Source organism: Megascapheus bottae, chromosome 6, assembly GCF_031878675.1.
Source record: "Megascapheus bottae isolate mThoBot1 chromosome 6, mThoBot2.hap1, whole genome shotgun sequence".
Lineage (NCBI taxonomy): Eukaryota > Metazoa > Chordata > Mammalia > Rodentia > Geomyidae > Megascapheus > Megascapheus bottae.
The window spans coordinates 74,691,719-74,703,879 of record NC_143514.1 but is presented as its reverse complement, the minus strand read 5'-3'; the positions used below and the strand labels follow the sequence as shown (position 1 = coordinate 74,703,879).

General features: G+C 48.9%; 1 protein-coding gene across 3 annotated transcripts; it reads right to left on the bottom strand.

The window, feature by feature from the left end:
* Positions 1-306: 306 nt before the first annotated feature.
* On the bottom strand, positions 307-5,842 carry Cplane2 (ciliogenesis and planar polarity effector complex subunit 2). 3 transcript variants are annotated; one of them, XM_090335739.1, is made up of 6 exons: positions 5,757-5,842; positions 5,407-5,564; positions 3,249-3,401; positions 2,132-2,256; positions 1,656-1,792; positions 307-945 (listed from the first exon to the last, which is right to left on the bottom strand). In XM_090335739.1, exons 2-6 carry the CDS (start codon positions 5,516-5,518, stop codon positions 696-698), a joined length of 777 nt encoding a protein of 258 aa, XP_090191865.1. In that variant the 5' UTR covers positions 5,519-5,564; positions 5,757-5,842; the 3' UTR covers positions 307-695. The 3 variants fall into 3 exon arrangements, with proteins under 3 accessions (XP_090191865.1, XP_090191864.1, XP_090191866.1); XM_090335738.1 differs by lacking the exon at positions 5,757-5,842 and having other exon boundaries at positions 5,407-5,628; XM_090335740.1 differs by lacking the exons at positions 5,407-5,564; positions 5,757-5,842 and adding an exon at positions 5,072-5,165.
* Between the last annotated feature and the right edge of the window lie 6,319 nt (positions 5,843-12,161).

The window sequence follows — 12,161 nt, the reverse complement described above, 5'->3', positions numbered from 1 at the left end:
TACAGGGCTGCCTGTCAGGCCAGCTAGCACCAGGCCCCATCCAGTAGGGTCCTTAGTCCTGTGCAGTGGTGCTGGCTTATGGACCGTCACAGATGTAAAGCTGGGCCTGGCAATGGAAGGACAGCATCCCCAGCCTCGGCTGCAGCAACAGGTGAGCACATGGCTGGTATTGGCCCACAGGAAGCATCCGCAGAAACCTCCACCAGACCTTACACGTCCCCAGTCTACGCACTGACTCTGATGCCTGGGACAAACTAGGTTAATCTCGGGACCTGGGTCTCTGTGGAGCAGGACCCACTCCCTCCCCACATCCAGAAAACATATTGCTACAGAGTTACTGTGATTTTAGAGTTTTATCTGTTAAGGAAGATGATGTTACCTCATCCAGTGAGGCTTCTGGTTGAAGTCACCTCCTGGTAAGGTCCAGGACCCTGTGGATTCCCTCATCCCCATCACCTCCCGTGCTGCAGAAGGGCAGTGGAAGGCTGGGGGAGGGACTGGAGCTTTGGGCCCTGACTGGAGCCTTATGCTACCCCTTCCTCATTTCCTAATTCAGGAAAGAATGTCCTCCCCCTACCCTCTCCACCCAGTCTCAAGATAGCAGCAGCCTTAGGCTCTAGGTCCTGCCCTTGGTTCTGGGTTCCTGGGGGCTTCGAGTGGGGAGTCACAGGTGTCCACTCATGAGGCCATCCCCCTCAGCCAGGAGCATTCTTGGAGGGGCTGGGAAGCAGGCCGGCTGTCACCTGGTCCTGGTACCATAGCTGTTCAGCAAGGCCATTGAGTACATGGGCAACATCAGCCAACCCTGCTCGCCCATCCAATGTGCGCCCATCAGCAAGCCGCCTCCCTGGCACACTTTTCACCCGCAGCAAGGGCAGCCCCCAGGTCTGCCTGAAGGCTGTCAGGTCTCTCTCAGGCACGTCTGTGTGCATGTATTGGTCAAATCTGGAGGACATGTCAAGGAGCCTGACCAGGTGCCTCTGCTTATTGCCGACCACACATAGCCTTGCTTCCTCCCCAGAGTCCCGCTCTCAGGTGCTACAGTAGATTCAGCAGCATCCCTTAAGATAAAGAAACAATGGGGCCAGGAGCTTGGCCTAGAGGTAGAGTGCTTGCTTAGCATGCACCAAGACCCAGGTTCGATTCCTTGATACCACATACATAGAAAAAGCTGAAAGTGGTGCTATGGCTCAAGTGGTAAGGTTCTAGTCTTGAGAAAGCCCAAGGACAGTGCTCAGGCCCTGAGTTCAAGCCCCAGGACTAGCAAAAAAACCCAAAACAAAACAAAAAGCCATGGGCTGGACCTCACAGCTTGGCAGAGGCAGGTCTCCTGACCCCTCCCTCTGGGCCTTATCAAAAATGGCTTCCAGCTGGACATGATGGCTCATGCCTGTAATCCTAGCTACTCAGGAGGCTGGGATCTGAGGATGGAGGTTCAAAGTCAGTTCAGGCACTAAAGAACCTGAGATTCTTATCTTTAAATATCCACTAGAAAATGGGAAGTGAGGCTGTGGCTCCAGGGGTAGGGCTGCAGCCTTGAGCTGAAGAGCTCAGGGACAGCGCCCAGGCCTGGAGTTCAAGCCCCATGACCACCCCCCACACACACACAAAAAATATATGGCTTCCAGCAGTCCCAAGGGCCATCCAAAGGATACTTGGTGCCAATAACCATCTTGACTATACTAGGCACCTCACTTGCCATGCAGGCCAGCTGTTCAGGCAAGTCTTCAAAAGAGGCACGATCCGTGAAGGAGAAAAGGAACAGGAAGGCATCTGTGTTCTCTTTGCAAGCCTGAGGATGGAGAGGCTGGTTCAGAGCATCTGACATTGACCATATAATTACACACCCATGGGACCCTCTCGTCATCTGAGAAGAATCTGTAACCGTTCCTTCTTTCTCAAATGGGGAAACTGAGGCCCAGAGCATGGACCGGCAGATCCAAGGGCAGAGCTCCAGCTAGAACTGGTCCCAGTGCCAGTTCAGAGTTCTACTGCTCAGCACTCTGCCCTCAGCTCATTCATGGCTAACCCAGATCCTACCGAGCTGGGCCTGGCTCACACATTGGTACTCAGAACTCACCACAGATAGCCCTCCACTCCCAAGCTCACCTAGGCCTACCAGCCTGCTCACCGGTAGCATGTGATCAAACTTCTTGAGGGCAGACTCTCCACAATCCCAGAACTCGAACCGGAACATGACAACACGGTCACTGGACTGCAGCTTGGCTGGCCAAAATACCACGGTGGTCTGGATGCCTGAGGAGGGCCAGAGGTCAGCCTTTCAGCATGGAAGAAATGGAGGGGGAAGAGACGGGGCCCCAAAAAGGCATAGCAAGAAGAGTTATATCCTTTTCCTCATGGGTCATCAGGCTTGGAAGGCACAGTCTTTGATCTGGGGAATTCTGACTTATGGGGGAGGCAGACTTGCCCTGAAGGAGCCCTGAAGCTACTCACATGTCAGCAGCTTAACTGCTTTATAGGGAACCAGAGGTCTTGGGATATGGGGTACTGGTGGCTCATACCTACTCAGGAGGCTGAGGTCGGAGAATCATGGCTTAAAACCTGCCTAAGGCTGGGCACCAGTGGCTCACGCCTGTAATTCTAGCTACTCAGAAGGCTAAGATCTGAGGATTGCTGAGACTCTTATCTCCAATTAATCACCAGAATAGTGGAAGTACAGATGTGGCTCAAGGGAAAGAGCACTAGCCTTGAGCTGAAGAGCTCAGGGGACAGTGCCCAGTCCCAGAATTTAAGCTCCACAACTGACAAAACAAAAACAAATGAATAAAAAAACAGCTGAGGCAAGAAAGTCCATGAGACTCATCTCCTCCAATTAAACACACACACACACACACACACACACACACACACACACACACACACACGCACACACGATGGAAAAGCAGTGCAGTTGTGGCTCAAATGATAGTGGTGATAGTGCTAGTCGAGCAAAAAAAAAGCTCAGGGACAGTACCCAGGCCCTGAGTTCAAGCTCCAGGACAACACAAACAAACAAATAAAGGGATTAATCAACCCAGCAATAAGAAACAAATACCTACCTGAGCTAGTGGGTGTTACCACCACTGACTCCAGTACCAATCCCAGGACATCTTCATGGGACAGGAGAGTGAATGGGGCTCATTTTCCAAAGTCACAGAGGAAGTGGTGAAGTTGGGTAAAACCCCACCTTATGTGGCTGAAGACCATGGTAGGCCGCCAAGGAGAGATGGAGGGGGAAACCCACTCACCAGTGGTTTCATGGTGTACCACGGGCACCTCCAGGCCAGCCAGCTTGGCCACCAGCGCTGTCTTGCCCACACCACTCTTCCCAGACACAAAGATCTTGTAGCTGGCAGTGTCAATGGCCACAGGTGGGGGAAGTACTGGCCGCTCAAGCAGTCCTAGAGCAAAGAGGAAGCCATGAAGAGTGAGGGTGTGGACCCCACACTAGTTACATCAGACCCTTGGAGGACAGCCTGTCTTATGCCTAAGAGAATCATCAGAGCAAACTCAATACAGTGATCCCTCACCCACCACAGGAGTTACATTCTAGAAACCCCTGAAACAGGTGAAAAATCTGTGAAGTAGCAAGAAGTGAACCATGATATAGTGAGGGACAACTGCATTCATTTCAGTTCTGTGAAGGCCTGGGATAACAGATAGCCTAAGTCTTTATAGTTAATATTTATCAGCTTACAAGGCTGATTGATACTGGATGTAATTCCCTAGAAAGTCTACCCTGCCTACACAGTCCCTAAGCACTTTCAGTTCAAAGCTAGCACTCTACCCCTTTAAGCCACAGCATCACTTCTAGTTCTAGTGGTTAATTGGAGATACAATCTCATAGACTTTCTTGCCCAGTTATCTTTGAACCGTCATCCTCAGATCTCAGCCTCTTGAGTACCTAGAATTACAGGTCTGGGTTCCCAGCACCCAGTTCCCAAATCCTTTTCTACTCAACACAACTGATATATGGGAATCATATGAGAGCTGACCCTCAGTGAACCACCACGGCTCAGTATGCGACACATATGGTCCTTACTTATTTCCCCAGTACCTCAATGGGTCGAAGAATGATTGTCTCATTTCATAGAGGATGATTGCGAAATTAGAGCCACTTATTTATGGTTACATGGTGAGGCTGGGTCAAGCTTGGCTCTGTGTAAGCCCAAACCTAACATTCCCAGCCACCACAGGATGGGAACATGCGGTGATCATACTACAGTCATACTTTGCATCTGTTCTAATTTCTTGGGGTTAAAAATGTTTGGAAGAGGGGCCGGGAGTGAGTTTGGCCTAGTAGTAGAGTGCATGCCTAGCATGCACAAAGACTCTGGTTCGATTCCTCGGTACCACATACATAGAAAAAGCCAGAAGCAGCAGAGGGCTAGTCTTGAGAAAGCTCAAGGACAGTGCTGAGGCCCTGTGTCCAAACTCTAGGACTGGGGGGGTGGGGGGGAGGAGTGATTTACAAACCTAATTTGAATCTGGTAACAAATGACTAGCCTCGGGGCTGGGAGTTTGGCCTAGTGGTAGAGTGCTTGCCTAGCATGCACGAAGACCGGGGTTCGATTCCTCGGTACCACATATATAGAAAAAAGCCAGAAGTGGTGCTGAGGCTCAAATGGTAGAGCTCTGGCCTTGAGAAAGTCCAAGGACAGTGCTCAGATCATGAGCTCAAGCCCAAGACTGGCAAAAAAAAAAAAAAAAAAAAAATGACTAGCCTCGTCTTTTACATATGCAGAAGATGGCAAAAAAAAAAAAAATCCCTGAGATTCTGAAAGATGCTAACCATATCCTCCATGTCTTGTTTGGCAATACTATGAATGTAGACTACAAATCTCAGGCCGGACACAGGTGGCTCACACCTGTAATCCTAACTACTCAGGAGGCTGAGATCTGAGGATCTTGATTCAAAGACAGCCAGTGGCCAAAAGCCTGTGAGACTCTGATCTCCAATTAACCACAGGAAAAACTGGCAGTGGCACTGTGGCTGAAGGGGTAGAGCAGTGGCTTTGAACTGAAGAGCTCAGGGACAATGCCCAGCCCAAGTTCAAGTTCCAAGACCCACCAAAAAAAAAGGTTACTAGTAGTTCATCCTGTAAAGTGCCCAGCAGAGGGCTTGGCACCAAGTGAGGGCTCCATTGGGAGTGTCTCTGGGGAAAGTGGCTGTTGGCAAGGTTTCTGTTGTTTCCATGGTGCAGGTTCTGATGGTGGAACTAGCTCTAGACAGATTTGGAGGTGAAGGCCTTAGGGACAGGGCTTCCAGAAGTTCCCCAGATGAAGTGAGGAGTGCAGTGCAACAAAGTGGCACTGTCCTGCCTCTGTTAGCCCACCCCACCTAAAGCCACAGGTGACACTGTCCTCCCTAAGAGTTTACAAGCTGGGGAGTGGTAGGGCACTTACCAAACACCCGCCGGCGATTCTTACGCAGGATGCAGGTCAAGTACTCCTTGCCCTCCGCAGTCTCGTGCCAGTCTGGGACAATCACCGAACCATGCGCGGGAGATCTGGCCATGACTGATCACGCCAAGAGGGTAAAGGGGGCAGAACCCGGAGAGGAGCTGGGAGAGAGGAGAGTAACTATCTCGAGGCGCATCTGTGATTCCTTAAGTCCTCCCCTCTACTTCCCCGTGGACCCCCAGCTCCCCAGCCCCAGCCCCAGCTTCTCCATAACGCTCTTAGGTGAACGAGCAATCTCCAGGCATCCCTGCTTTCCCTCTACCCCTCCATCCTGACTCCCGGGGCCACACAACCTGCAGGGCCAGCAGTGCCCACGTTGGGTATCTTTGGGTAGAAACGGTCCCTTTAAAAGTCCGCGGTGTGCTCCCTCAGCCCCGCCCCTTCCGCCCGGCCTGCCTTTGGCTTCAGGGTGATGCTTGATGTGGGGCTCAGGAACTGGTACCCGAAGCGCATGTGCGCTCTGTTGCCGTGGAGACGTGGGGGTGTGGTCGGGCCTCTGGGTTCAAGAGGTGTTGGCCCCTCCCACATAGTCTGCGGTTGGCAGTGCAGTAACTTGCGGGCAGATCCTCTACTTCAGTGGTACCCTTTCTCCACTATTCCCTCTGAGCCCAGACAACTCCCAAACTTGATCACACACGCCCTTCTCTGGGAGCCTTCCACACCTTTCTGTGCCTCAGTGTTCTCTTTGCTATAAATGAAAAACTTTTTTTGTTCATAGAGACCTTTATAACAGTACCTGGTCCATAGCAGTGCTTATAAACTTAGTATTGTTGCTATCAATACTATTATGCTTTCATTCCCATTTATTCCCCGTCTGCCGGACCTGCCTCCAGGGAGTTAAATATCTCTGGCTTCACTAATGTAGAAACAACTGCTCAGAGAGGTCAGGGGGCTTGCAAGAGACTACGAAAATGAGTCAGAGGCCGCCTGGGTTGTCATCACATAACAGATGGTTTATTCACTCAGCAAATAATCACCAAACCTCAATTGCGTGCCTAAATCATGGTAAGTACTGGTAATACACAGCAGGCCAGGTGGCTTCTCAATAAATGCCTATGAGGTGGACATGGTTCAGGTGGCCATTACTACACTTAATTGACACAGCATTTTGGTGCTATATCTTCAAGAAGGCCAGCAACTCACTTCATAGGGAGGGAGTTAACGGCCAGACAGTAGGGTTTTTCAGTGGTTACTGCACTAAATTCCATAAACATTAAATTCCATGTCAGTAGATCATCCCTCTTCTCTTACAGAGGAATAAATTCAGAGACAGCACATGACTTGTCTGAGGCCCCACCACACAGCTGGTAAATGGAAAACTACACTCTGAACCCAGAATTACCTGGGTACTTATCTCAAGTACTTATCTGTACTATCAGATTGCGTTTTGTGTCCTTAAAACTCATCCACAGTCCCTAGGAGAGCTGTTCCCAGGGAAGCAAAAAAGCAGCTAGAGAGCCACAAACCCACAAATGGTTGAGTGAGGTTCATTTTGTCAGTAGGAATGGGTAGGGAAGAGATGTGGTATACAAGACAGCTTTTCTATAACTTGCTTACACTGCACTAGGCAGGAACACAAGACAACCACCATTCCTACAGAAGTTGCATCTAGAAACCTTTACTGCAGCTCCTGGGTCACATGGTTCCTCTTTCTGAAAACTTCACTGCCTCTACCTTTACTCAGGGTCATTCACAGCTGTACAGAACTCCCACTGTAGGTCAAGTTTGCTCAGTGGCAAGGTTCAGATCTGAATTATCTTTGGGTTTCCCAGTTTTACTTCTAGTGCTGTCTTGGCTCAGAGAGGGGCGGGAAAATGAATCACCTTGGCACAGTAAGCTTGGAATAAGATGTCAGATGCTTCTGGGAGCTGGACAGTGGTGGCTCACACCTGTAATAATGGTTATTGATGGGGCTAAGATATGATGACCAAGGTTTAAAGCCAGCCTAGGCAGCAAAGTCTGTGAGATTCATCTCCAGTTAACCAGAAAAACAAAACAAAAAAAACCAGAAGTGGAGCTATGGCACAAGTAGCAGAGGACCAGGACTAAGTGAAAAAGCCAAACAAGAAGCAAGAGCTCAGTCAGGTGCCAGGCTCACATCCATAATCCTAGCTACTCAAGGGCTGGGATCTGAAGATGGTGGTTCAAAGCTAACAAGGTCAGAAAAGTCCCTGTGAGATACTTATCTCCAATTAACTTGACTCAAAAACCAGAAGTGGAGCTGTGCCACTCAAAGTGGCAGAGTGCTAGCCTTTAACAAAAGAGCTCAGGAACAGTACTCAGGCCTGAGTTCAAGCCGCACAACCAAGGGAAAAAGAACAAGAGACTCTTATCTCCAATTAACCACTAGAAAACTGGAAGTGGCTCTGTGGCTCCAGGGGTAGGGTGGTAGCCTTGAGCTGAAGAGCTCAGGGACAGCGCTCAGGCCCAGAGTTCAAGCCCCAAGACTGACAAAAAAAAAAAGAAAGAAAGAAAGAAAGAAAGGAAGGAAGGAAGGAAGGAAGGAAGGAAGGAAGGAAGGAAAGAAAGAAAAAGAAACAAGAGCTCGGGCCAGGAGTTTGGCCTAGTGGTAGAGTGCTTGCCTAGCATGCACAAAGACCCGGGTTCTATTCCTTGGTACCACATACTTAGAAAAAGTCAGAAGTGGTGCTGAGGCTCAAGTGGTTGAGTTCTAGCCTTGAGAAATCCAAGGACAATGCTCAGGCCCTGAGCTCAAGCCCAGGACTGGCAAAAAAAAAAAAAAAAAAAAAAAGAAACAAGAGATCAAGATTCTGAGTTCAAGCCCCACTATGGGCATAAAGAACAAAAATCCATGGGGCCGGGAGTTTGGCCTAGTGGTAGAGTGCTTGCCTAGCACGCACGAAGACCCTGGTTCGATTCCTTGGTACCACATACTTAGAAAAAAAAGCCAGAAGTGGTGCTGAGTCTCAAGTGGTAGAGTTCTAGCCTTGAGAAAAATCCAAGGACAGTGCTCAGGCCCTGAGCTTAAAAAAAACCTAGGACTGGCAAAAAAAAAAAAGAACAAAAATCCTGGGTGGAGTGGAAGGGCTGGGAGTGTGGCCTAGCTGTAGAGTGCTTGCCTATCATGCATGAAAACTGGGGTTCAGTTCCACTGTACCACATACATAGAAAAAGCTGCAAGTGGTGCTGTGGCTCAAGTGGTCGACCTCTAGCCTTAGAAGGCCCAAGGACAGTGCTCAGGCCCTGAGTTCAAGCCCCAGGACTGGAAAAAAAAATCTGTCGGGCACAGAGAGTGAAGCTGACATGAAGGGAGCTAGTATCCTCGCTGATCTCGGGGAAGTAATGTTGACGGCCTCAGCCTTCCCCGGGAGCCCCTTCAAATCTGGATCTAGACTTCACATCCCCTGCTTCAGGGCTGGGGAGCATCTGCACACCTGCCTGGCTGCTGAGACCATAACCTGGGGCCTTCAATAACAGAAATGCATTTTCTCACAGTTCTAAAGGCCAGAAGTTCAACATTAAGGACTGGAAGGGGTGGGTGACTGTGAGGCTAGCTTCTTGTTGTGTCCTTACATGGCTTTTCTATGCTTGCTGTCCTGCTGTCTCCTTAACATTTTTTTTTTTTTTTTAAATGGGTCATGGGGCTTGAACCGAGCCTGGGCACTGTCCATGAATTTTTTTTTTTTTTTTTTTTGCCAGTCCTGGGCTTGAGCTCAGGGTCTGAGCACTGTCCTTGGACTTTCTCAAGACTAGAGCTCTACCACTTGAGCCTCAACACCACTTCCGGCTTTTTTCTATGTATGTGGTACCAAGGAATCGAACCTGGGTCTTCACGCATGCTAGGCAAGCACTTTAACCACTAGGCCAAACTCCCGGCCCTGTCCATGAATTTTTCAGCTCAAGGCTACCACCCTACTCTTGAGCCAAGCCCCACTTCCTGTTTTCTAGGGGTTAACTGGAGATAAGAGTCTCAGGTTCTTTTGTGCCTGGGCTGGCTTTGAACCTTGATCCTCAGATCTCAGCCTCCTGAGTAGCTAGGATTACAGGCATGAGCCACCATGCCAGGCTAATTTTACTTTATTATTTACTTATTGCTACTCCGGGGCTTGAGGTCAGGGCTTGAACACTGTCCTTGGACTTTCTCAAGGCTAGAGCTCTACCACTTAAGCCTCAACACCACTTCTGGCTTTTTCTATGTATGTGGTACTGAGGAATTGAACCTCAGCCTTCACGCATGTCAGACAAGCATTCTACCACTAGGCCAAACTCCTAGCCCCTAATTTTATTTTTTTGACTCAGGGCCTGGCACTGTCCTTTAGTTCTTGTTTTTTTTTATTGTTTTTTTGTCATGGGGCCTGAACTCTGGGCCTAGGCACAGTCCCTGAGCTTTCAGCTCAAGGCTACCACCCTACCCTTGGGCCTGGGCATTGTCCCTGAGCTCTCCAGCTACCACCGTATCCCATAAGCCACTAGCCACACTTTCCCTTTTCTAGTGTTTAATTAGAGGTAAGAGTCTCACTGTCTTTAGTGCTGGGCTGGCTTTGAATAGGGATCCTCAGATCTCAGCCTTCTGATAGCTAGGATTACAGGGGTGAGACACCATGCCTGGCTAAACAATAGCATAGCGGCTTTTTGGCCAGTCCTGGGGCTTTAACTCAGGACTTGAGCACTGGCCTTGGGCTTTCTCAAGCCTAGAGCTCTATCACTTGAACCACAGCACTTTCAGCTTTCTTTTTATGTATATGGTACGGAGGAATCAAACACTGGTCTTCATGCATGCTAGGAAAGCACGCTTCCACTAGGCCAAACTTTCTGCCCCTCTTTGTTTTGCTCAAGGCTAACACTATCACTTGAGCACCACTGCCAGCTTTTTCTCTTCATGTGGTACTGAGAAATCGTACCCAGAATTTCATGCATGTTAGGCAAGCACTATACTGCTAAGCCCCATTCCCAGCCCCCCATCTCCTTTGTTTCGTTTTGTGATGTTGGGGATGAACCAGGGCCTTGGGCACATGGGAGAAGTATTACACTGAGCTACTTCTCCAGCCTATGTTCCTCTTGATGTGAGGACACTAGTCCTATTGGCCCACAACTGCCATCTCATTTAAGCTAATTTCCTCCTTAAAGGACAGGTCTTCAAATATAGTACCTGGGGTTAGAGCTTCAACATAGGGATTTTGAGGGGTCACAATTCAGACCTCAGTTAAAACAGTGCTGCTGGGGATGGGGCCAGCCAATGGCTAGGAGTTGTAAAGTTAGAATAGTAGACAATTCTCATAGGCCATCTTAGTCTAGTGGGTCCCACTCTTCCATGTCATTTGACTACTAAATTTGTGTGTGTGTGTGTGTGTGTGTGTGTGTGTCTGTCCCTAAACAAGCTGCTTTTCCTCAGGGCCTCAGTCAAAGCAAGATTATCTTCCTAAGGGAAAAGAGAGCCCTCAGGTTAATCCAATAATATTTTTTTAATCTCCCGACAAATTTGTTCTGAGAAACTCTAGACAAGGTCCCTACAAGACCCTTTCTTTTGCATGGGGGAAGGGGGGCGGGGGGAGAGATTGGAGCTTGAGTTCAGGGTCTCAGAGTTGGAATACTGTCCCTTAGATTTTATTTTGTATTTTGTTCAAGGCTAATAATGCTTGAGCCACAGGCTACGGCTTAAGCCACAGCTCCACTACTTCTGGATTTTTGCTGGTTAATTGGATATGAGTCCCATGGACTTCTATACCCACGCTGGCTTTGAACATCTCAGCCTCTTGTGTAGCCATGGTTACAATCATGAGCCACCAGTACCCAGCTAGCATTTTTTGTTTTTTATGTGTGTGGGTTTTGTTTGTTTGTTTTGAGGAATTGAGGATGGAGCCCAGAGCCTGGCACATGCTAGTCAAGCACTCTACACCCCCACTCCTCCCAACACATTCATAATGCCCTGTTCTTGTGGACAGTGCCCTGCTCCACTCTCTTTAACTCCCCCAGCTCACTCTCCAGATCTGTTCTGTCCACTGCCAGCTATCCTCCTTGAGGTCTAAAAGGGCCTGTCACTAGGCCTAGGTTGTGCTTTGCATCCAAAGTCCAGTCCAGGCTCCTCTGGGACCTGCCATGCCCCAGACACCCTGACTTCCTCCTAACTGGAACAAACACTTTTCCCCTATATCACCAATGCAGAAGTTTAAGGGCAGAAATTCAATATACATTTAAAGTAAACCAATAAAAATTAAAGGAATCTTAATTACAAAAAAAAAGTAGAACTTCAGGGCATGGGATGTAGCTCAGTGACAGAACATGCACTAGGCATGCACAAAGACTATTCTTCCTTAGGGCCACAAAGAAACAACAAAAACTTCATTTCCTCTGACTCAACTTAATCTGTCTCTGAGTCTCTATTTTCTCTGATGCAGACATTTTCTGTGGTTTCCTGGTAAACTTAAGTACTTCTACTTCCTATTTCTCTACCTTTTCAAGACTCTCATGTTTCTTTTCCTCCCCCTCACCCCTAGCCCTGGAGTTCAAGTTCAGTGTAGGGGGAGGCTTACCCAAATGCCAGAGAAGCATGGCTAGGGAGGGTCACTGACTCCTCACGGCTGCCTCTTAGGCTTTCTGCTTTAGGAAGAACACTCCACCTGAGCCCATCTCTGTTGGTCACTGTAAAGGGATCTTTTCTTCTCCTGTGATCATGAGATTCTTACCCCATCATATGTGAGGGTATGACATCTGGCCATTGACTCCACAGGATATGCCTT

What these genes read in the sequence shown, in the direction of transcription:
- Cplane2 (XM_090335739.1), bottom strand. Translation starts at nt 5,518, where the DNA reads ATGGCCAGATCTCCCGCGCATGGTTCGGTGATTGTCCCAGACTGGCAC. An exon ending in GGTACACCATGAAACCACTG is followed by an intron (nt 2,257 to 3,248) that starts GTGAGTGGGTTT and finishes GGCCCTCCTCAG; the next exon opens with GCATCCAGACCACCGTGGTA. An exon ending in AAGATGGTTATTGGCACCAA is followed by an intron (nt 946 to 1,655) that starts GTATCCTTTGGA and finishes CATGTCCTCCAG; the next exon opens with ATTTGACCAATACATGCACA.